The 22,373-nt window shown below is 49.8% G+C and overlaps 2 protein-coding genes across 3 annotated transcripts in view; one reads left to right on the plus strand and one right to left on the minus strand.

Annotated features, from left to right (window-relative positions):
- Nucleotides 1-644: 644 nt before the first annotated feature.
- LOC122374005 lies at nt 645-2,615 on the plus strand. Its single transcript, XM_043352498.1, has 4 exons — nt 645-812; nt 1,212-1,463; nt 1,711-1,939; nt 2,224-2,615. The coding sequence occupies exons 1-4, from the start codon at nt 645-647 to the stop codon at nt 2,463-2,465; spliced, it is 891 nt and encodes a 296-aa protein (XP_043208433.1). The 3' UTR covers nt 2,466-2,615.
- A 54-nt stretch (nt 2,616-2,669) lies between these two features.
- Nucleotides 2,670-22,373, minus strand: part of LOC122374008 (proline-rich protein HaeIII subfamily 1-like) — a 35,724-nt gene continuing 16,020 nt past the window's right edge. Inside the window, exons 4-10 of one of the 2 annotated variants that reach the window (XM_043352505.1) lie at nt 9,508-9,642; nt 6,744-6,884; nt 6,307-6,484; nt 5,436-5,697; nt 4,767-4,947; nt 4,334-4,492; nt 2,670-3,881 (exon numbers count right to left, since the gene is read on the minus strand). In XM_043352505.1, the coding sequence (XP_043208440.1) occupies nt 3,748-3,881; nt 4,334-4,492; nt 4,767-4,947; nt 5,436-5,564 (603 nt within the window). In that variant the 5' untranslated portion in view covers nt 5,565-5,697; nt 6,307-6,484; nt 6,744-6,884; nt 9,508-9,642 and the 3' untranslated portion in view covers nt 2,670-3,747. Of the gene's footprint in view, nt 3,882-4,333; nt 4,496-4,766; nt 4,948-5,435; nt 5,698-6,306; nt 6,485-6,743; nt 6,885-9,507; nt 9,643-22,373 lie in introns of both variants that reach the window. The other variant, XM_043352504.1, reaches the window with a different exon arrangement.

Below are 22,373 nucleotides of genomic sequence, written 5' to 3' on the forward strand. Positions count from 1 at the left end.
TGATTCAGTTTAGTTCATTTACTAAGTTCTGTAAAAAGCTATGTGACAATGAGCACTAATGCCACGTTACTAGTAGATAGCTAATTTCGATGTTTTGTCTACATGTGTTTATCGCTGACCCCATCTACAACATAATTGACAAGCTTCACTTATTTTGATTGACTGGCAATGAGCGGCCGTACGCACCACATAAATCAATATTGCTACAATAACTCATTACCTTGGTCGTGCTGGACCACTTGTGAAAATTGGCCTCCGGGGACGTCACCGCACTGGTGATGGGCACGAAACGACCGCGCTTATTCGACATTTGTCGATCAGAAGGCTGAGCGAACGGTGGAAAGACGCACACGACAGCGGTGGGGGCTATCCTAGTGCGGGACAGTCGACTGGGTTCTGCCACTGCTTCTCAGCTTCGTCGACCGGGCGAGCAGTTTCACTCAGCCGATAGGGGTGATTCCTCAGACGTGAGGACTAACGACGGTACTGGGCGTAGCTCTGGATCATCTGTAGAATCTTTCTGGTGAGTTCCATCCCGCGGTAAAGCCACCAGGCGTCCTCTCGCAATGTCTCCCGACCTGCCACGTCTCTGGCGACCCACAGCCATCTTTCTGCGCGTGATATGCTTCATCCTTCTCTTGGTCATGTTCTCCTTCAAGCTGGTCGACTTCCTGCACCGTCCTGTAGTATCTGAGACACGTGTAATGCCCGCTGCACCTCCGGCCATCACCGTCTGTCCGGCTGACCTCAACCGGACAGCGCTGTGGGAGCTGGATGAACTGTGGACTCTCGGTACACTCAGCACTGAGGAGGTACTGCACGCCGCGGCTGGCACGCTCCAGTGTGTGGTACTGACCTGTCAGACTGCCGATGGGGATGACTGCTCGCCACCGATAGAGGAAGGTGGTGAAGAGAGATGTCGGCTACCTGGAGGTGGGGTGGGTGATGAAGGAGGACGATGGCGTGACCTTGCACCCGGGAGGAGTGACAATTTAGGCATCCAGTTTGAAGACACAATGACTGGTTCGGCACAACTGGACTTGGAGACTTCCGACCGTTCGTCGCCGTCTCAGCAAACTCGTACTCAAACTCAACACACTGAACCCGAGCTACAGCAGCGGCGCCGACTAGACCTATCCGGCCGCTGGAAGAGCCGTCGTGTGCCGCCCGGCCTAACCTGTCACACCTTAGACCTGTCCGACCTGACCCAGGTGGCCGGAGCCGAACTACAGCTGACTCTCCTCCTCCAATCAGATTTCCTCCATCCCATGGACGGCTTCTATCGGCTGTTCTTTCACGGCGAGAGCTCCCCCAAGACGTGGTACGGTCTCAGTCAGGTCAGCGCCTACAGTCTGGTGCTGGATCAGATGTTTAAGGAGCTGGTGGTGACGCAGTCGGAGACCGTCAGCGTGGACCGCAACGATCAACCCTGCCAGGACGATCCGCACTATGACAGAAATCAGGTAAGGCTGGTCTGGGGAAGGCCTACAAGCACCTTTTCACGCAGTTGGAGGTGCCCCGTGCTGGTAGTGTAATTTAGTCCCTACCCTCAAAGAGTAATGAATTTGTTGTATAACCTACGTTCGTTGTGCTGTGATAAGTCCGAAATAGTATCTGCATCTGATGAATTCCTCACCATCTCATTATAATCAGTGCCTGCGGAACTGTTCGTGTCTGAAGCATTAATTCCTGTCTGTGTGTCCCACTCAGTGCCTGCTGGACTGCCGGTCGCTGGCGGCCTTCACCGAGTCCAACTGCAGCGTCCTGTGGGGGGCGACCAGCGGCGGCGGTCTGCCGGCCTGCGTCTCCCGGACCGAGTACGAGGCGGCTGTCCGAGCCTGGCAGCGGGCGCGGCCCGACTGTGACCACTGCCTGCGGCCCTGCCGGACCCAGCTGATCACAGTGATGGAGCACCCGGCCATGACCGGCGTCGGCCTCAGTGAGTTACGACGTGCGCTTCGAACGGGGATATAGACTTCTAGTGGATATAAAATGCCATATAAATGATACTTTGGTTGAAATTGCAATGGTCCGGACTCCGGGGTGCGTTTTTGCAAAGCTTGTTCATTTGTTCTTTGTCGTCTGTCGTTATATGCACGAGGCTACTCAGACGTGAAGCTACCCGAAATCGTCGTTTTGAAGTCGCGTCTAATCAACTTAGTGCCCAGCGTCTCTTCGCATGTCCCTTTCTCCCTCGCTCATGTTCATCCGCTCGTTCTCCAGGTCCCACGGTGGACATCCAGCTGCGCTTCAGCCCGGAGCGTCTGTCGGTGCGGCAGCGGCTGGCCTACGAGCTGGTGGACCTGCTGTCCGACCTGGGCGGCGCCTTCGGCCTCCTGCTCGGCTACTCGCTCATGAGTCTGGTGGACCTGCTGGACGCGGCTGTCGGCTGGAACGAGCGGCGCAGGCGGCGGAGGGCGGCGCCGGGACGGACCGGGTCGCTCGTACTGAGATTTGCACATTAAAAAAGCGAGTCTATTTACACATAGACTCACTCGCTCGCTGCGCCTGCTCGTTAGATATGCTCACAATTTGCCAGCACCGCACAGTAGCGGTAAACAACAGTTGTAAACTAAGCGCGTGAAAATGGCAAATGTCCCGGTAAAGTCGATTAACCACTGCCAATACCCGGTCACCCACATCCGTGAAGCTTTGAGTAACAGAATTTGTGAAAAACTTTCATTTATTCCCTGATACGATCGTTCAGAACACCATTCATTACACAAACTGTTAAACACAATCACACTTTAGACATGTTTAGCGTGGGCGCTTCCATCAGCTTGAAATGACGCACGAATCACCTTACAAACCATGTGGCAATAGCACAGTTCACAACATCCACAGAAACACCACAACATCCAGAATAGGTCGGCTAGTATTCACATATCTAGCGAGAATGTATAACGTATCAGGAAAGCGCACACTTGCATTAGTCCGACGTCACTGAGGGAATGCAAAGGACAAAGGGACATTTGACTATCTAGCAAATTAGCAAAGTTCTTTTCCAAATTGGCTAACCACTTTAGATAGTTAGTAGATGAGGATTGAGGATGCATGGCTCAAAGCTCGAAGCGATAGGTGTGCAATATAATACATGTCACATGAAGCTGGTATATGACCCTTTTACAAAGAGGCGTGTCTCAAAATTGTCACAATGGCAAACGAATCATAACGTCCGCAATTAAGAGCCGTGGTTTCACAACTTCCGTTTACATTATTACCCTGCATTCACAATCGTTAATTGCACGACAACATTAACATTGCCTGATATACAAAATAATACCGCGGGGCCATTCGCCCCTTACGTTTGCCCTGCAACCTCCCGGCAAACTTGTGTGGGGACATTCGCTTTATGTATATTCGTCCCTGTTTAGACCAGCATCGCCCGAAGCCAGCGGTGGGGTCGATGCACTCAACAGGTTTACTCTTTCCGACTGAAGCGTAGGCTGGTATCTCATCACATCAGTACGCCTTTGCTTTCTGCTTCTGTATACAAATACAAAACCAGCCTAGCGTTGACTCTGGCCGGCTTACCCTCCTCGGGGGCGTTTATTCCCTATCACTAGCAATCGTTTTCCTTCTCAGAGCTGTAGCTCGCTCTCCCCAGAGGCACATGCCATCCACCACCCTCTTCTAACAGGCAGGCGAGGTATTCGCTGTCCCCCTCCCATGACCTGTCGTCTCTCTTTCCTCCTCAGAAGAGCGCGCTGTCCCTCCTCAGAGGCTTCCTCTTTCCCTCTCTCCATCTCAGAGATACATGCCGTTGACCAGGTAATCTGCGTCGTGCGCCAGGCCCGGTCTGTCGCCCCGCCGGCCCCGCCGCCGAGCGCACTGAGTTCTACACAGTGCCAGGACCACCAGAATGGCGCTCAGAAGCACTCCTGGGGGAGAGATGGGGAATTGAGGTCAGATGGTGGTTTGCTCTGGCAGATGGGACTAGACATAATCGGAACGGGGCTGAAAAATGTGGTGAGATGAGGGGAAGGGGGGGGGGACAGAAAGAAGGTGCGTGGTTGTGATATGAGTGTGGAAATGACATTTTTATGGCTTTACCGCCTTACCCTAGTAAAATAACTATACCATCAGAAGTCTGACTAAAATGCTTTGGGGCCGGCGGTAGAGTGCTGCCCTAAAATGAAGACTGTAAACACCATCATGTCATTAACATTGCCTGATATACAAAATAATACCATGCATTATTTTGAGGGTGATGACTTGGCTCCACCTGCACACTTTCTCAGAATAAGCCGTATTTTCTATTCCGGACAACCCCCGCTCTTTCAGACTAGGCTCTCTCGATTCTACCTATCACCCTGGGAGTCCCCTTACTCACCCAGTGTGAGCACGATGGCGGCTCCTTGCGACTCGGATGATTGCAGCGCCGCCTGGGATCGGAGCTCGCTCAGACTAAACTCCACCTCCTCCACGGCCGGGGAGGGAGGCGGCGCGTTGGCAGACGGAGCCACCGTCGCCTCAGCGGTCGTCGCCTCCGCTGCTGGTTACAGGGGGCTTAGGTTAGATAAGTGCAGGGGTGGGTCGAGAATCCGAGGCTGGGTAAGAGTAGAAAATAACGATGATTTCGTACTTATGTGTGATTAGGGGCTCAATTATTATTTCTGATGAGAGATTTGGAAGGGGAGCAGCTTCTACGAACGGCTTCAGTAAAAATATCAATGGGCACGAGTTAAAAACTCAGTTACATCGATAAAAATAGCTCATCAGTCCAACACACTTGCCCCTGTCTCTCCACACGCCCACCAACTCACCTGGCGGCTCTGTCGGCTGCTGACCGGTACCGTTCTGGGCAGCCGCGCCGGCCGCCGGCGCCGGTCCGGCCGGTTTCTGTTTGTCGGGCGCCTGCTGCGGGGTGGGCCGCCTGTCCACGGTCAGAGGACGGTCCTCTCGGGACGGAGGTAGTCCCGGCACCGGCCGGACGGCGGGATTGGCCTGCGAACGGCAACGGCAAACATCGACGATGGATTATGCGCATAGAAGTGCGTTGGAAAAGCTACACTGGCATGCTAGAGAATGCCTTTCAACTTGAATAATTCAATTTGTTTCATCCCTTTTACACGTAAAGCATGTCAAAATATTCGCTAGCTGGTTTGTTGGTCTGTCCAAACCAGCCTCAAAGGCTCCTAAGTCCTACGTGTCTTGCGGCACAGTATCACATCAGTCGCATACCACTACCGCCATCTATTGGCGGCGGTATAAGTGCGATGGGTATTGCGGTACAGCATAGCATCAGGCGCTCGATGTTTGCGCCATCTATGGAGAAGTTTGTTAGCTAGCGGTACGGTTAAAAAAATGGGTTCGGTTCGGTATACGTTTACCTATTTTCAGAGTGAGAAAACAGAAAACCATGAAAGAGGGCATATCAACAATTTTTTTTTGTCATTCATAAATTGTACAGCAGCGATTTTGCCTTTTCTTACCATTTCCCTGCCAGGCTGCTGGTCGGCCCAGTCGGCCGGTGGCGCCACCTGTCCGAGCTTATTCTGCGGGCCGCCAGGTGGCAGTGGGAGCGACTGGTCGTACGGTGATCTCTGCGGCTGCAGCGCCATCGGATCGTAGCGCGGTAGAGTATCATACGGATAGCCACTGGGCGGCAATCTACCCGCCCAGTTCTGGTAGAGGTCGTCGTAGAATACGGACGGTGGCTGATACACCGAGGAAGGCTTCTCGTACTGCGGGTAACTGGGCGTGGAGGGGAGGCCGAGGTAAGCGGTGGGCTCCGCACAACTATTCACACCGTTCCGTGCTTCTATCCTCAGGATACTGAAATCCTTCTCCTCCACGCCGCAACCCCCCTCCGGGCTGGACAGGCAATTTAATTCCATGCGGGCTGCTCCCTTGGAGCGGCACCGTTGCTCCCGAGGGAGCGCACCCCGTAGCCGGGTGCAGTGAGTGCCTTGGGGCTGGGTGGCCTGTCCTCTGGACGGGCTCAGCCCCGGCGACTCACTAGGGTGCCTGCCCAGACCAATGTCTCCCCCTATATCCTATCATCCTCCCGGCTCTGAAATGGTCTCATTGGACCGAAAGGGCCTAACCCAACAAAACAAAAAAACAAAAACAATATTCACGTTTGGTTTACAAATAAAACAGTCATTCAGGATGCCACTGGAGGCACACATTGTAAATCATTGGTATTATTCAAACATTCGACTGTTCGACCGACTGTTCGTTTTTTATTCCCTGTCGGCCCGCCCTGACCTCCTCCCCTTTCCGTCTGCTCTGCTCTGCCCTCAAACGCTGCTCACCTGTCTTTCACCCTGCCTTGTCCCATATCCCCTCCGCCTTGCTGACCTGACAGGCGGGGGCGGTGGTGGCGGCTGAATGCTGTGATGCTGCCGACTGGAGCCCGCTGCCGCCGGGAAGTGGCTCAGACCGGTCAGCAGACCCTGCTGGCGGTGGTTGAAGATGTCGCCCGGTGGTAGCGGTTCCGAGTAGCCCTGGTTGTAGCGAGGCCGGTCCCAGCTCGACTCTGGGGGTGACAGTCGGGGCAATCTGGTCAGGTGTCAACCAATGACCAATGTCGCAATGTGCACAGATGATCGTGACTGGGTTAGACGTTCATTTATGATGTTGACCAAATGGCAGTCGTCAAATGACCAGAAACTAGCACAGCTCATGCCGATAAGATCACTGGACATTGACGCTCATAAACTTTCGATGAGGGCTGAGGCAGGTGGCGTATGTGCATCTTCTATGTATGGTTACCGAGTTCCAAGTCGGAGAATTACCTGTGTCATCAGTGGGCTGCCTGGCCGGCTCTGGGGGCACCCTCGGCGGTGGCGCCGCCTGGAGTCGACGAGCAGAGTCTTTGTTGCTGGTGGTCTCCGCTGGAGGGCGTTCGGTCACCTCCAAATTGTCCGTCTTTGAAGCTGTGGGAAAATATCGAAACTGACGAAACACCTTTGCGAATTATAGCGTTGAGGCTAGATTTGATTTTGAGCCATTGATAGAATGTTATTGGCAGAATCAGTCTACCATTTCCAGTCTACGCCACACATATCGATATAAGATCATATTGTAACACCTCAAGGCAGGGCCTCGTCTAAAGAATTTTCACTGGGGGGGGGGGGGCAGAGACAACCCAGCCAAACCTAGGGTACCCCCAAATCCTGTTTTCTCACCGGATTTAGACCACTTATTTTCATCACAGCCCTGACACCATGATTTTTTTTCAGCAAACTAAGACAAAAATAGTAGACGATCCGACCCATGCTTTTATATTAGTTTGTAGCCTCCTCACATTGCCCAATTAGACAGTACCTACCTAATAATCACACTTCTCGGTGTTGAGCGTTTGTTCGAGTGGCAGTGCCTCGTCTAAGGAATTTTCATGACGAGCCTCATGTCGATGGCCCGCACGCATAGATTTTTTTGCGAACCACATCGGTTTCTGATGGCCCCGCCGACTTCTGAGCGCTCTCGGTACCGAACTCTGAGGGCTAATTTCAGCTTCTGGACCCACGTCGGCCTCTATGGTAGCCCACACTTGACACTGGTTTTATATGATCCATACCAGGCTTTAAAGAGCATTCTAAGTAGAGACCGTACTCTCCCACGTAGGGCCCCCTCAGACCAGTGTAATGCCTGTGTATCAACTTGGAGACTGACTACTGAGGGCTTCTCAGATGGATTCTCCATAATCGCCGTGGATCTCCGACACAACCTTAGGGTCGTCAGAGGCTATAGTGTTAGACAATCGGGGCCCCGTATAGTAGTGCAATTTGAGGCCCGTTGGGACCCTAAGTGACTGGGATTTGCTCTCCGGGACTCAATTTTTGTTTTTGTTTTGTTGGGTTAGGCGCTTTCGGTCCGACGAGACCATTTCAGAGCCGGAAGAATGATAGGAATTAGGGACAGACATTGGTCTGGGCAGGCACCCCAGTGAGTCACCTGGGCTGAACCTGTCCAGTCGGACAGGCCGCCCAGCCCACTGGCACTCACTGCACCCGGCTGCGGGCTAGCTCCAGTGGAGCCGTTCCCGTGTGGGTTAGAGTTGCCCGTCCAGCCTGGAGCAGGGGGTTGCGGCATGGAGGTGAATGATTTGACTGTCCTGAGGATGGAAAGCACGGACCGAGCGCACGCGTCCCGGTTATAACAGTCCGGGTTCGAAGCGCGACGGAGTCGCTCGATGTTTATGAGCCTCCTGGCGAGAATAGTTGCGGCTGGTAGCGGGCCGCAGCCAACGTCGAAGTCAGTGAGGGGACCGGTCGTGCACGGCTATGTGCATACGTTAAACTTTGGGCTCTAAATTCTGTTATAGATCAGGAATTGCGCGATCGGAGGGTAGAGGGCAGGGCCAACGCTACAAGCTCTGCTTAGCGGGGGCTCTGTCCTTGTGAATCCTTCCATTCAAAAGGTTCGGACTTAATTTATAAAAAAAGAATATCCAGGACACGGAGTTGGGCCGCCTGAAAAGACAAAATATAACGTATTGCTGAGCGAAAAAAGGTTCAGGTAAACAAAATAAACACTTGATAACTACCCTAGGTAATCGGGTCAATGTGCTCACATTGCATCCATGTGTCGTTTACGTGTTTGTTTTGATGTGCACTGACGCCTTGCAGTAAAAATTCGTTTGCTCTTTCGCTATTGCCGGCCCCCCCAGTAGTGACTTTTTGTCCTGACTGGGGGGGGGGGGGGCAGGCTGGTGACTGCGGGGGTTTGGCCCCCCCAGTTAACATGTTAGACGAGGCCTTGCCTCAAGGGGCGGAAGCAACTCAAGCAGCAGCCGCTCTCGACACGATATACGACACGACGCTCTCGACAGGTTAATACCGTCTGCGCCGTTCAAGCATTCCCGAAGCAGCTCAATGCTGTGCTCCGTGCCAAAGGTTCCGCACTCGGTACACGTGTCCTGCAATTCGTACTTTGTTCCGTATTCACACGTTTTGCTTCCTAACCCCACGATACTCTCTTTACCTGCATCTCGTAATCAGTGATCCTTGCTCTGTGCCCTATGAAGTTGCTTTCGCTTAACTGTATTAGCTATTAGAGCGTTTAGTTCCACTGTTCAGCCCTATATTTTACAAGCTTTACAAAATATGTACATACGTGAGTTTCCAATTCAATGACGGTAAGATAGAGATGTCATGTTGAGTGGAGTTTTCTAGGCTAAATGAATGACAAATGAACGAACAGACGTAGTATTGAATGAACGAACGAACAAATGAATGTGCGAATGAGCAAATGCATGCAGGTATGAATGGATGAATGCATGAATGAATAAATGAATGAATGAATGAGTGAATGAATGAATGAATGAATGAATGAATGAACGAGTGAACGAACGAACGAACAAGCGAACGAACGAACGAACGAACGAACGAACGAACGAACGAACGAACGAACGAACGAACGAACGAACGAACGAACGAATGAATGAATGAATGAATGAATGAATGAATGAATGAATGAATGAATGAATGAATGAATGAATGAATGAATGAATGAATGAATGAACGAGTAAATGACAATGCGATGTCCAGTGCTCACGGTCGGGACAGTTGAGTTCGGCGGCCTCGTCACTGCCGTCCTGGCACTGCGGGATGCCGTCACAGGCGTTATAGATGGCCAAACACTCGCCGGTGTGACACTCAAACTCGAACCGCTTGCATCGCGGAGTGGACGCTGAAACGGACAAAGCGGGAGCGTTCGTGAGTCATTACTCAAAAGTCGAGCATAAGTGGTGAGCGGGAAATAGTCGTACAGGGTTCCCCGAGGCCTCGAAGTCGGTAGGGTAGACCGGGGCAAGTCGCCCCGCCGAGGTAAAACGCCTCACCGATGTTTCTCGGAACTGGCAAGGTTCTGGGGAAACATCCTCTCTTCTATAAAACGTGCATGACTATACGATAATTATGTGAGCAGACTGGAAATAAATTGTGATGACTCCTTAGGGAGATATAGCCAAAAATGTGTTTTTGGAGCGATTTTTATGTTTTGTTGTCAGATTATGCATCATGGCGTTCTTTTATCGTCCACATCAGGTTAACGACTTTTATGTATTTTGAACAACTATTGTCTAACGCTTATAATGCCGGGTTGGTTCGTGTTAAATCATGTCTTCCTGGAGTGCAAGGCATTGGTCTCTGACCGAACTACGTGATGGGGTAAAACGCCCCAGTAGGTCGCGGGGCAAAAAGCCCCATGGGGCGTTTTACCTCGTGTGTTGTTCGGACTACCAACTTCCTAATGTTCGGTAGCTGGCGAACGGTATGTTTCTATGCATTTATATGTACTTTTCTCAGCAACTGGATGGCAAAGGAAGTATTTTGTTAACATTTGCATTGCAATAATTTACCAGTAAAACGCCTTTTGGGCGAAGAACGAGCGAGCGAGATAGTGAGCCCTGCACGTGCAGAAGGGCGAGAGGGTACTTCCAACGGGCTTGTGCAAAGCACCCTTCTAACCGGTGGCTAGCGGTGTGCCAAATTTGAACGCAATCGGCCCAGCCGTTCCTGAGATCTGGAAGCGGCATTCTGCACGTGCGCACGTGCAAACGGGGTCCAAAATGACTTTTGCACGGCACCCTACTAACCGGTCCCCAACCGTGTACCAAATTTGAGCGCAATCGGCCCAGCCGTTCTCGAGATCTGGAAACGCCCCCTGCACGTGCGCACGTGCAGTAGCACCCCAACCGCAACACATGGGAATGCATTGCCTGGTGGGTGCCTACCTGTATGCCAAGTTTCAGCGAAATCGCCCCAGTAATTACAGAGTTACTGAAATGGGAACAAATTTGGCACCTCTTATTGTTGTATTTTGCACGTGCAGTGGGGGTCACTCACATAGATGAAGAGTATCCGACCTTTGGTAGAAGGGATGCAGCTACCCTATAAAAATGACCGCAAGACAATCGCTCAAGCCGCTGCTGAGATATGGGCCCCTCAAAATCATTAATTTTGCAAAACTGCTTGAACACCCTTGACTTTTCACGTGGCACGTGCCACGGCGGTCACTGAGATGTATCAAAAGTAGTCAATTACGGGGTAGAAGGGATGGGGCTACCCAGCAAAAAAGACCGCAGGTCATTCGGCTCAGCGGTTGCTGAGATATAAGCCTCTCAAAAGCGTTACAGGCCGGGCCGGGCCGGGCCGGGCCGGGCCGGGCCGGGCCGGGCCGGGCCGCTCATACTGAGATTTTTCCGTTATATTGAAAAGACTTCGCTTCGCTCGCTGCGCTCGCTCGCTCGTAATTATTTGGCCTTATGAGGCAGGTGAAAAACCTGCCCATACAATAGTATCGTAGCTGAACACCTGATAGGATGGAAGGTGCTAACTTCAGTGTCATGCCTCCCAAGGTCTAACGGACCTTTTATATAAGATCTAGTCAACTAGCATGTTTAATCTTTAACTAGAGGTACAGGTTTACGCGATAACTATATGTTTTGATTTATGTTATGTTACGGGTGCATTAGTTTGGGTGATTGACTTGTATTTTTATCTGTATTATTTGGGTAGATTTGGGTAGCTGTTTTTAATTCAACTGTAAGGCGGGCCCGGGCAGCGCTTGTCGAACAGCACTGCGGATCCGAAGGTTGGGACTTGAATTGTAAAAAAACCAGGGATGCGGAGCCGTGGAAATTTCAGACGGCTCCAGCTCCGGCTCCGGCTCCGGAGAAAAAAATCGGCTCCGGCTCCGGCTCCGGCTCCGGGTGAAATGTCATGGCGGCTCCGGCTCCGGCTCCGGCTCCGAGTAAAATGATCCGGCTCCGGCGGCTCCGGCTCCGGCTTCTACTCAGTACATCCCCTATATGCGATCAATTAAATACGGGTGGAAGAAAAAAGGCGATGGGATTGGTACACGTTGCTTCTGTATTTGTACACCTTTTTACGGCCAAATATAGAAAAAGTGCACACAGTTCAGAAATAGTGCAACCATTTCAACAGTTCGGCATCAGTGGCGGCGGAAGGTATTCTAGGATAGGGGTGCAAACGATATTGAAGCGCCCCTTCCCGCTGGGCGCCCCTTACCATATACACGGTTGTAGTAACACAAACAGTGGAGAGACGTTTGACAATGTGTTGTACCTGTTAATACGTTCAGAATTACAGTTTTTATGTAACGAGAAATAGTTAGGTACATTCCATAGCGTAAATGTAACCTTCATAATGTTCGTTTAGAAACAACCTCATCACCATATCATAAGATTCTCCGAATAAGGCATATCGAAAAGAGTTCCACGGTTCAGTGAAATTAATGCCGCCCCAATCTCCGATAGGCGCCCCAGGTGATACATGTCGCCAATCAACACCAACGGGCGCCCCATTGAAATGAATACCGCCCTTCAACACTGGCAGACGCCCCAGTGGAATGAATGCCGCCCAACAATGCCGATGGCCGTCTCTGCACTGGAAAATCAGTTTCGCCCCTATACAGGCGCCCATAGAAGTTTGCAGAATGCTATTCCTGGTCATAATCATCTCCCCAGTAAAAAACGCAAAATACGCCCTAGCACTAGGGGTGTAACCGCCCATACGGACAGTGCAATTTTACAGGTCCCAATCTCGGACCTCCCTTAACATTCATATTTTGTAAACGGCAAACCGCCCCCGATAAATGTTACACAAACTAATTTCCTCTCGCATATCGGCCATCAGGCGCCCCTTTTTGTCGCATGGAGCCTGCAACGCTATAAGCCCTCATATGTTCGTGTTGGCGTTCGGAGGCTATCGCCTTCAAAGACGTCTCCATACATGTTTCTTTTTCGTCCCACACACAGGCGCCCCTCTTTCGCATGCAGGCGCCCCTCTTCCGCATGGCGCGCTTCTCGAGTGGCTGCGCCCTCCTAGCCTTTATCGCCTGGCAAGATTATATTCGACAGGGTCGGCAGCATCTGCCTTTGTTTCAGATAAGGATGCCCTCCACTCTTCAGCATATCAAAAGATACTTTTCCCAAGTCATTGCCACCCTCTTCGTGTCACAAGTGCCTTTATCAGTTGCGGTGTCGCACTGCTCAGCTTTATGGCCGCCGCACCTCTTATAACTTCCTGCCTCCTCTACAGATTTTCGAGGCGCCCCTTTCCATAGCTTTAGGGTGCAGCTGCCCCCCTTGCCCCCCTGCTTCCGCCGCCACTGTTCGGCATAGTGCACCGCTTCTTGGGCCGAGTGCATGAAATTCAGTAATAGTGCACACGGCTCCGAAACAGTGCAAGCAATTTAAAAGAGAGTGCATTCATTTTCAGTAGTTGCGAATTCAGTTTCGCCAGAGTGCATTGCTTCGTCATATGCATTGGTATTCGGCGTACCGCAAAGCAATTTAGTTAACCTTCAAACGAATTCGGTGCCCCATCTAGAAAATATTTTTGACAACGCTCTTGCTGTTCATCAAGTATAGCGTGGTGCCGTTCAAACAAGCTGCTAATGAAATTTTACTAAATTATTGAAATTTTACCGCTAATAAAGTTAATGAGATTTTAATGAATGTAATGAAAAGGCCCAATTTAGGCGGCAGTGCACACATTTCAAAAATAGTGCAGGCGATTTCGACAGTACGGCATAGTGCATTCATATATTGAATCGCGGCACAATATTCGCCATATTGCAGCCATTTCGTCATAGTGCAGGTTTAAAGTGACACAGGTTCAGGCATATTAGACATATCGCACATTATTCGTCAGATCGTTTCAATTTCGGGGTCTCGCATGTAATTTAGGCACTGTTCAGTAAGACGGCATTGCATAGATAAATAATAACTATTTTTATTTGACATTTCACGCTACCTGAGCCTCCAATGACACTCGTAGTCAGTCAGCAACGCAAAAAAGTCAAGTAGCCAGCTGCACTGCTCTGAATGCAAAAGGTAAAGGGTATTTAATAGTTCATCTGGGTGTCTTAGCTTCAATCATATAAGACATAGTGCACATAATTCGTCGGGTGCTTTTATATTCGGCATGAGCAATATTTTTTCGGCTTTGTTCAATCAAATTCGCCATGATGCTGAATGGCGATAACAAGAATCCATAGCATTTCTGATCTTTTTGAACCAGCAACGAAGTTATGCACCCGATTCAGAAGCCCTGAGTGCCACGTGACCGCCACTTGAACGTGTCACCGAGTTCTTAGAGCGAGACTAATGATAAGTTAATTCCTGAGAGCTGAAACTGCATTTGAGCAGGTTTTTGAACAAGATTCACGCTACTCTTGACAGACAGATAGGGGCTTTCAAAAATATTTTCCCAATCTAGCAGCGAATTCACTTGAACATCGCCTAAATCGCTTTGCTGGACGCCGACTATCAGGCCACATGACGAAACCGTGCACGATGACGAAATTGAACCTACACCTCACTGAATTTGATCGCACCATCTTCTAAATTGATTGCTCTTCTTTTGAAACGTGTGCACTATTACCGAATATCATGCACTTGGCCGAACTAGAGGTGCGCTATGCCGAACTGTCGAAATCGGTTGCGCTATTACTGAACTGTGTGCACTATTTCTATATTTGGCCGTAAAAAGGTGTAGCGCATTTCACGTTCACGTGACATCCCACATTCTTCATTAGGTCCAGAGCTTTGCTGAGGGCTTAAGTTGCGTAGGAAGGTGAGATTTGCTTACATAGTCGCTTATTTATACCGTGCTGGATTTATTTGAACATTGCCGTAAGCACATGCCGTATGTCGAAATTAAATTAACCTGACGAATTATTATTTGCACTAAGTCCAATATGTCTGAACCTGGGCCACTTTTAACTACACTATGACGGAGTGGGGTGCACAATGACGAATATCGTGCCGCGATTCAATATATGAAGGCACTTTGCCGAACCGTCGAAATCACCTGCACTATTTTTGAAATGTGTGCACTTCCGCCTAAATTGGGCGTAAAAAGGTGTATAACAAGACTATTTTGAATACCACATTGTTTTACGCCTTGTACTGTCAAACCGAACTAGGTAAATAATTGTTTCCTGTTCTACTGTTATCTATGTTTCCTCTTAACCCTCGCCCTGGCAGGGGGGGGTCGATGCGACCCCCCCCCCCTAAGGTTTTTCGAAGATAGCGTAAAAACGGCGGCGCGCAGCGCCGCCAAATTTGGCACAGCCTATGGGGCAACCTTTTTACATATGACCTGAAAATTTCAGGTCCGGGTGACCTTAGGTCAGGTCACCAGGTCAGAAAAACCGGTACAAGGTCATGGTCAAATTTCAAATTTCTTTTTGCACCTGTCCAACTAACAGTTTTGCACCGATTTCCTTCAAACTTTCAGGATGTGCTAAGTTCACCGAGTTGTATAACATATAGTTCGGGTTTTTTTAGGTCACTGACCTGAGGTCAGTTAGAGGTCATTACGTCGTAATGTTAAGCCTATGGGAAAATACTAAATTCGGAAAATACTGGAGATATCCGCTTCGTTCTATCACTTTTGCGCTTTGAAACCACAGTACTCAACAGCAGGTCACTTGGTGCTTCTTTGCTTGGTGTACTTATCCATGGGTCAGGTCAAATGAGGTCAACTGAGGTCAAATGACGTTTTTGCCAATAACTTGGCACATAATGACGCTAGAGCTTAAAAAATGGTACCATTGTGTTCCTGGTGATCAGCCGAATCGAATGATATGCGATATGATGCAATTTGGTTAACTTTAACTTAATTTATTAATTTAAGTTTACTTAAAATTTAAGAAAAACTTTAAGTACACTTAAGCAAGATAAAAAGTATATCATTCGACGCGCCTTGACGTGCTGAGTTCACTGGTGCTTTTCTTTTTGCTCTATCTTAATTAGATCAAAAGTTATAAGCGAAAAACTTTTGACCTGTTTTTAGCGAAATTTTTACATTTATACCCCCCAAAACCCCCCTAAATATTGACCTAGAGCAACCAAATTTGCACAGGGGCGAGAACTCCAGGGTGCCCACCTACCTGCCGAATTTGGTGTTTCTAGGTGCCATAGGAGCCAATCGCGAGGGGGGGGGGGGTCGCATCGACCCCCCCCCCCTGCCAGGCCGTGTTATGAAAAATGCCCTGCCAGGGCGAGGGTTAAGAAAAGGAGCCGGAGTCGCCCCCTTTTTTGACGGCTCCGGCTCCGGCTCCGGCTCCGGGCTATATTGTTTCACGGCTCCGGCTCCGGCTCCGGCTCCGGGCAAACTATGCCGGCTCCGGCGGCTCCGGCTCCGGCTCCGGCTCCGGCTCCGCATCCCTGAAAAAAACCGCCCGCCCGCCGCAAAACGCAAACACCGCAAAACGCGCAAAACGCCAACGCAAACTTCGCAAAAAAGAAACAATCACCCGCCCGTCGAAAACCGCAGAAAAACGCAAAAAAGCCGCAAAAAAACGCCCGTCCGCCGCAAAACGCAAACACCACAAAAACGCAAACACCGCCGCCGCAAAAAAAAGCCCGCATCGCAAGCCGCCAACCGCGAAACGCCGCAAAAAACGGCCGCCCGCCGCAAACCGCAACACCGCAAATAACGGCCGGCCGCCGGCAACCGCAAAACGCCGCAAAAAAACGGCCGCGCCGCAAACCGCCGCAAAAAACGGTCGTCCGCCGCCAAACGTAGACACCGCAAAAACACCCGCAACGCCCGCCCGCCCGCCGCCAAACACAAACACCGCAAAAAACGCAAATACCGCCGCAAAAAACGCCCGCAACGCACGCCCGCCCGCCTACCCTACTCTACCCTACTCCTACTCTACCCTACTCCTACTCTACCCTACCCCTACTCTACCCTACTCCTACTCTACCCTACTCCTACTCTACCCTACTCCTACACTACCCCTACTCCTACCAGACATGTGCATGGATCCGAGAAAATGGATCTGAGATCTGATCCCACAGATCCTGATCTCGGATCCGTCGGGATCATAGATCCAGCTCTTTAATTTATCGAGAAATCCGTAGGGATCATAGATCCGAGTCTAGTATTTTTGCTTGAGATCCAGTGAGATCATAGATCCTCATTCATTTTTGGTCAAACAGAAATCCCAAAAAATCACTCGTTGTAACTCACAAACGTTCTTATTTAGTGATTTTAGGTGATAGCACGTCATAATCCATAGTTTTATGGCACTTATTGACATCGAAGCACTTGGAAACCTGGTTTCAAATGTTGTGCATGGTGGGATCCACCCAGATCATAGATCCATGTTCTTGGTTTATCGTCAGATCCTGTGAGATCATAGATCCAGGATAAATTTTTCACGCCGGATTCGGTGGGATCATAGATCCGAACCTGCAATTTGCCTCGAGATCCACTGAGATCATAGATCCATCACTCGGATCCATTCACATGTCTGACTCCTACACTAGTACTACCCCTACTCCTACACTACCCCTACTCCTACACTACCCCTACTCCTACACTACTCCTACTCCTACACTACCCCTTCTCCTACACTACCCTACTCCTACACTACACTACACTACACTACACTACCCTACCCTACCCTACCCTACCCTACCCTACCCTACCCTACCCTACACTACACTACCACCGACAGTCCAAGTTTCAGCTAAATCGGCCCAGAAACGGCTGAGATATTGCAAAAACAAATTAATAGTATTTACTGGCGAATCCCCTTGGCGAGCGGTGCCTTGTGTCGGCCTTCGTTGTCAAAGGTCAATGACCTGCCGGCTCTAATGCTTTTCACTCAGTTTTTTTAAGCGAACAACTGAGCCTAAAGCACGTGCCCTCTGCTCGGCGCCGGTCGCGGCCCCACCACGTGCACACCGCTGAACCCGCACCCTCGAAAAGTTGATACGACAAATGGGTGCACGCATCCGACTTACAGCGAAAATTTCACCCCCGTAGCCCTCACCGTTCCCGAGCAGTAGTGTGTTTTTGCCAATTCTAATGTTAACCCTATGGGCACGCGAGCACGCGCCGCGGGCGCACCCCCGGCCGCATCATGTCCAAAAGTTAATACGACCTACGTGTAAAGGTGGCCCACATCGCTGTAAAATTTCACGGCCGTAGGTCAACGGACGCCGCCGCAATAAGCGCTACAAAGTGACTACGTCGCACACGGTGGGGTACTTTTTAGGATTTATAATATATAGATCTAGAGTATGGGGCTTCTTGCCCCAGGCCGTGGGGCGTTTGCCCTGGGGTTGGGGCAAATCGCCCTATTTGCAGTTGCTTCACAAACCACTTCCTAGCTGGGAGTCCGATCATAAGTGAATGAATTTGAGGGGTGGAATTTAAAGTAAAATGTCCAAAGAACGCATTGAGCACAAATTTGGCCTTCCAGGTTATGTGGGACAAAAGTTATGTAGCAAAATAAATTATCTGGGGCGTCTTGCCCCAGGCTACCCTACTGAAAATAACAGGCAGGTCAGACAAAGCAAGAGGCTAAGCTAAACTGAGCAGGGTAAGATAGGCTATGCATTCCACAAAACGCCGGCACTTAGCCTAGGCCAGAACAAGCGAGAGGTCAGGACAGACACGAGCATGTAATAGATTTATCGGGGCTGTTTGGAAACATATCCAGCCAACGGCGGACAATTGTCTGTACCGGATGTGATGATAAAGTTAAACTGTTCAGAGATCTAGGTATAAGTGAAACATGCCGTGAATACTGAATAGGCACTAATTTTGTTTAGCAGCTCGCGGACAGGAGCCAAAATTGTAAGCATTGTATTCAATGCATATTTTAGGCATATCAGAATGGATATATTAGCATGAGATGCTTATTCTTATTGAAGTTTTAGTTTTAAAACGTGCCTTATCAATATGCACGTTCAGCACAACGTATCATACTTTGGCCAAATTCTGAAGCGAATCTACATATTCCCGAACTATAACGCGAACGATCAATGAACAGTATGAACCTCATAATATAGAGTCAGCTCATCAGCCGGATAGCTGGTCTGCAATAATGCCCTTTTTGCGGCAGTATTCAAATGACCTCCTTACCGGCCCCTATTAAAGCCTTTGTCCCCTCCGCCCATTGCCTGTCATTCATGACGGTTCAAACGGAAATAAAAACCACGCTCCCAGCCTCACGCCAGCCGGCCTCTGACGAAACGCACTCGAACCGACGCAGTGGCCATTGTGGCGCAGGACGCGGCGCATCAGAACACAATCGGGGCGCACGGTGACGTCACGGCACGGCCGCGGCGCTGATTGGTCGTCACGCGGCGCGTGCTGACAGTGTGACGGCGCGTGACCCGGCGGCCGCGTGACGGCGTGAGTGACCCCAGCGCAAGGTCATCGTGACAGGACTGGACGGGGGGCGGCAGCCTTTGTACTGCGGCTGGAAATGGGACACTGCGCGGGCGGGAACGCAGCGGCAAGGTCCTGCGTGTCCCGTCAGAGGCCAGCGCGTCATGCATCGCTGTCGGATGTATTTTGTTCACTCTCGTAACATTTTACTTCATGCCTATCCGTTTCAGAGCGCCAATGCTCCCAGCGCTATCTCATCGCACGTTGTCCGAAAAACGAATCTACATCGTCAGGATCTGTATGGTCCAATGCCTTTTTTCAGGTTGCCGTCAGGCGTCAAGTCTCATGGGCTTGATTTGATTGAAATTTTATAGTCACTGGTCGTGGTGGGACGATAAGAGAGAAAGAGCGAGGGAGAGAGAGAGAGAAAGAGAGAGGAGAGGAGGGGAGAGAGAGAGAGGAGAGGAGAGGAGAGGAGAGGAGAGGAGAGGAGAGGAGAGGAGAGGAGAGGAGAGGAGAGGAGAGGAGAGGAGAGGAGAGGAGAGGAAAGGAGAGGAGAGGAGGAGAGGAGAAGAGAGAGAGGAGAGAGAGAGAGAGAGTGGAGAGAGAGGGAGAGAGGAGAGGAGAGAGGGAGAGAGAGGAGAGAGAGAGAGAGAGAGGGAGAGAGAGAGAGAGAGAAATAAATTGTTTCATGCCTTTGTGGTTTTTTACACAAATAGATATACATCCGAATGTTTATGTTTAATATGTTATCAACAAGTCGTTAGGATGGTGTGTTTCTATTGAAAAGAAACATGAGTTCCCAGACTAGACTAAATTTATGGGACCAATAGGCGAATCCAGACAGCCAGTCTCTGAGGTTGCGGGGGCATAACCCCCAAATATTTTCTGCAAAGTCCAAAAATTTCTCAGATTTTTATTTCACATGCACTGCTGTGTAGGTAGTTTATATACAGGGCGATTCAAACAATTTGGAACCCCTAACTTAAAATGTCTCTAAGTCCGAAAGTATTCACTTTATTGACAAATTGCGGGCACCATTAGAAAGAGCAATAAATCCTCTATGTATAAAATCACGTCAAATTGGTGTATGTATGTTGTAAAGCATTGGCACACTTTTAGCTTTTGGAATGAAAGTCAGAAAACTGAGTGAAACGAAATCGCCAAATGTTAACAATGCGCTGAAATCCGTTAGCACTTTATCTGTTGTCTTTTTGCGAATAACACCACATCCTAATTCAATTTTATTTCATAAAAGTTAACACGAAGCACACAGTAGAACAGATACACGCGTCCTAGCTTCCGCAGTTCATCACAGCATGTGCTCAACGCGAGATCCGGGGGCCGTCACGAAGGCCTGCAGTTGCTTGGGGACAGCCCCGACTGCGCGGGCCAGCAGTCTCTGGGACAACTGGTCCCAGCAGGCCGTCAGCCTTTTCTTTCCTTACAATAGCACGTGAATGAGCTATTTTTATTCATGAACCTCCAACAAGCGACATGGTCGGAACAGCAAACCGTCAATCACTGGTTCGCGCATAGAATGTTCAAAACCGTTTCACTGAGTTTCGTGACACAAATTTTATAGGCATATGTCTAGGGCAATATTTATAATAATAAGTGAGTACAATCAACTTGGTTTGATAGAGAATTGAACGCTCTTTCTAATGGTGATTGCAATTTATCAATAAAGTGAAAAATTTCTGAGTTACAGACATTTTAAGTTAGGGGTTCCAATTTTTTTGGATCACCCTGTACAGTAACCTTTTTAGTTTTCCTAATGAGTTTTCCTAATGAGTTCCTTCTATTCTGGAAAAAGAACGATAAATTTTCATCGATTTCGGGCGCTGTGGCCTGCGAGGTCATTTTCCCCAAAGACCCCCTGGAACCGCCAGTGATGGAATCACCTCCAAATATTTCCTACCAACATTTAACAGTCTATAGGACCTTCGTTGACAGACTAAACAAAAGCCTTTGCGCCTCCACACGAGCACTGCTTTGTGCAGGTTATTCACCTTAACTCCATCAAATCCGTAATGAGAAACCGGCAGTTCGCAGGCATCACTCCCCGGTACCGCCCACAATCACCCCGCTCACAGCCAACTGTATCGCCGCCTGTGTGACGTCACACATATGACGTCACACGCGACCGGGGCGGCACGGCGGCGGCCGGTCCGCGGCTCTTCCTCGCCATACCGCGCGGCGCTCGACAGTGCGCAGGTGTGACTGCCGACCCGGCCCGGCCCGACCCCGGACCTGACCTAACCCAGCCCCGACCCTGCCCGACCTTACCTAAACCAGCCTGGATCCTCTCTGACTTGACCCGGACCGGCCCGACTTTGCCCTGTCCCGACCCTTCCTGACCTGACCCTGCACGACCTGACCTTACCCCAACCCTGTCCGACCTGACCTACCCCAACCATCGCTAACCCAGCCCTGACAGGCTCGACCTGACCTTGCTCTGTAAACTGCAGCTTTAATCCCGGCTCTAATCAAACCTAACCTGACTGACTTGACCTGACCTGACTTGAACTGCCTGCCTCCCGAGTCCCGAGTTCACCTATCGTTCGAACGCGGACCATACTTTGGTGAGAGCGTTACACAAGGAACGAAGAGGTGGTGCGTCTACAAAAGGATCTACTGGCCCATGCCACCAGGTAGGCAGCCTCGTGGATGTTTTACGTGCTGACTGTTGAGTGCTGAGTTCGCCGTTCAAAGTATCAACGTGCTTGTTATGCATTATTATATCATATGTGCTTTATATTGTGACTTGAGCATGGATGTTTGCATGCCGGCCGTTTTGCATAAGGCATCGTTTTGCACACCGACCATGGATGAACAGGTAGAGGTCATGAAATGTAGAAAATGTCAGGCTGAAGGCATCGTTTCAATTAACTTTGCTTGTATATGGTCGTATAAGACATACTTCAGTGCACGTTGGATTGTTATCTGAGGTCCGATCCGAATCAAAGGTAAAATGAATTACATCGAAACAATCACCAACTGCTTTATTAGATAGCAAGAACACGATAAAGTGAGTTGAAAATAGACTGACTGAAGTAAGCCCCACATCGTTTGGTTAGCACTCGTGTTCTGCATTGGATACAGCTATCTACATATGCTATTCTAGCGCTAAAAGCAAATTAATATAGCTGGTGCTTACACAGCTATCTAAACAGTTCGATTTGCTGAAACCCCTGTACCAGTTTTCAATGTCAACTTATTGCCAAAACTCTTTTTGGGTTGTTTAAAAATGGA

This window comes from Amphibalanus amphitrite, unplaced genomic scaffold (genome assembly GCF_019059575.1).
Source record: "Amphibalanus amphitrite isolate SeventyFive unplaced genomic scaffold, NRLGWU_Aamphi_draft 001586F_arrow, whole genome shotgun sequence".
In the NCBI taxonomy this organism is placed as follows: domain Eukaryota; kingdom Metazoa; phylum Arthropoda; class Thecostraca; order Balanomorpha; family Balanidae; genus Amphibalanus; species Amphibalanus amphitrite.

Coding starts and splice junctions, on each gene's coding strand:
- LOC122374005 (XM_043352498.1), top strand. CDS start 645: ATGTTCTCCTTCAAGCTGGTCGACTTCCTGCACCGTCCTGTAGTATCT. Junction 813..1,211: donor GTACACTCAGCACTGAGGAG/GTACTGCACGCC, acceptor GACCTGACCCAG/GTGGCCGGAGCCGAACTACA. Junction 1,940..2,223: donor CATGACCGGCGTCGGCCTCA/GTGAGTTACGAC, acceptor CTCGTTCTCCAG/GTCCCACGGTGGACATCCAG.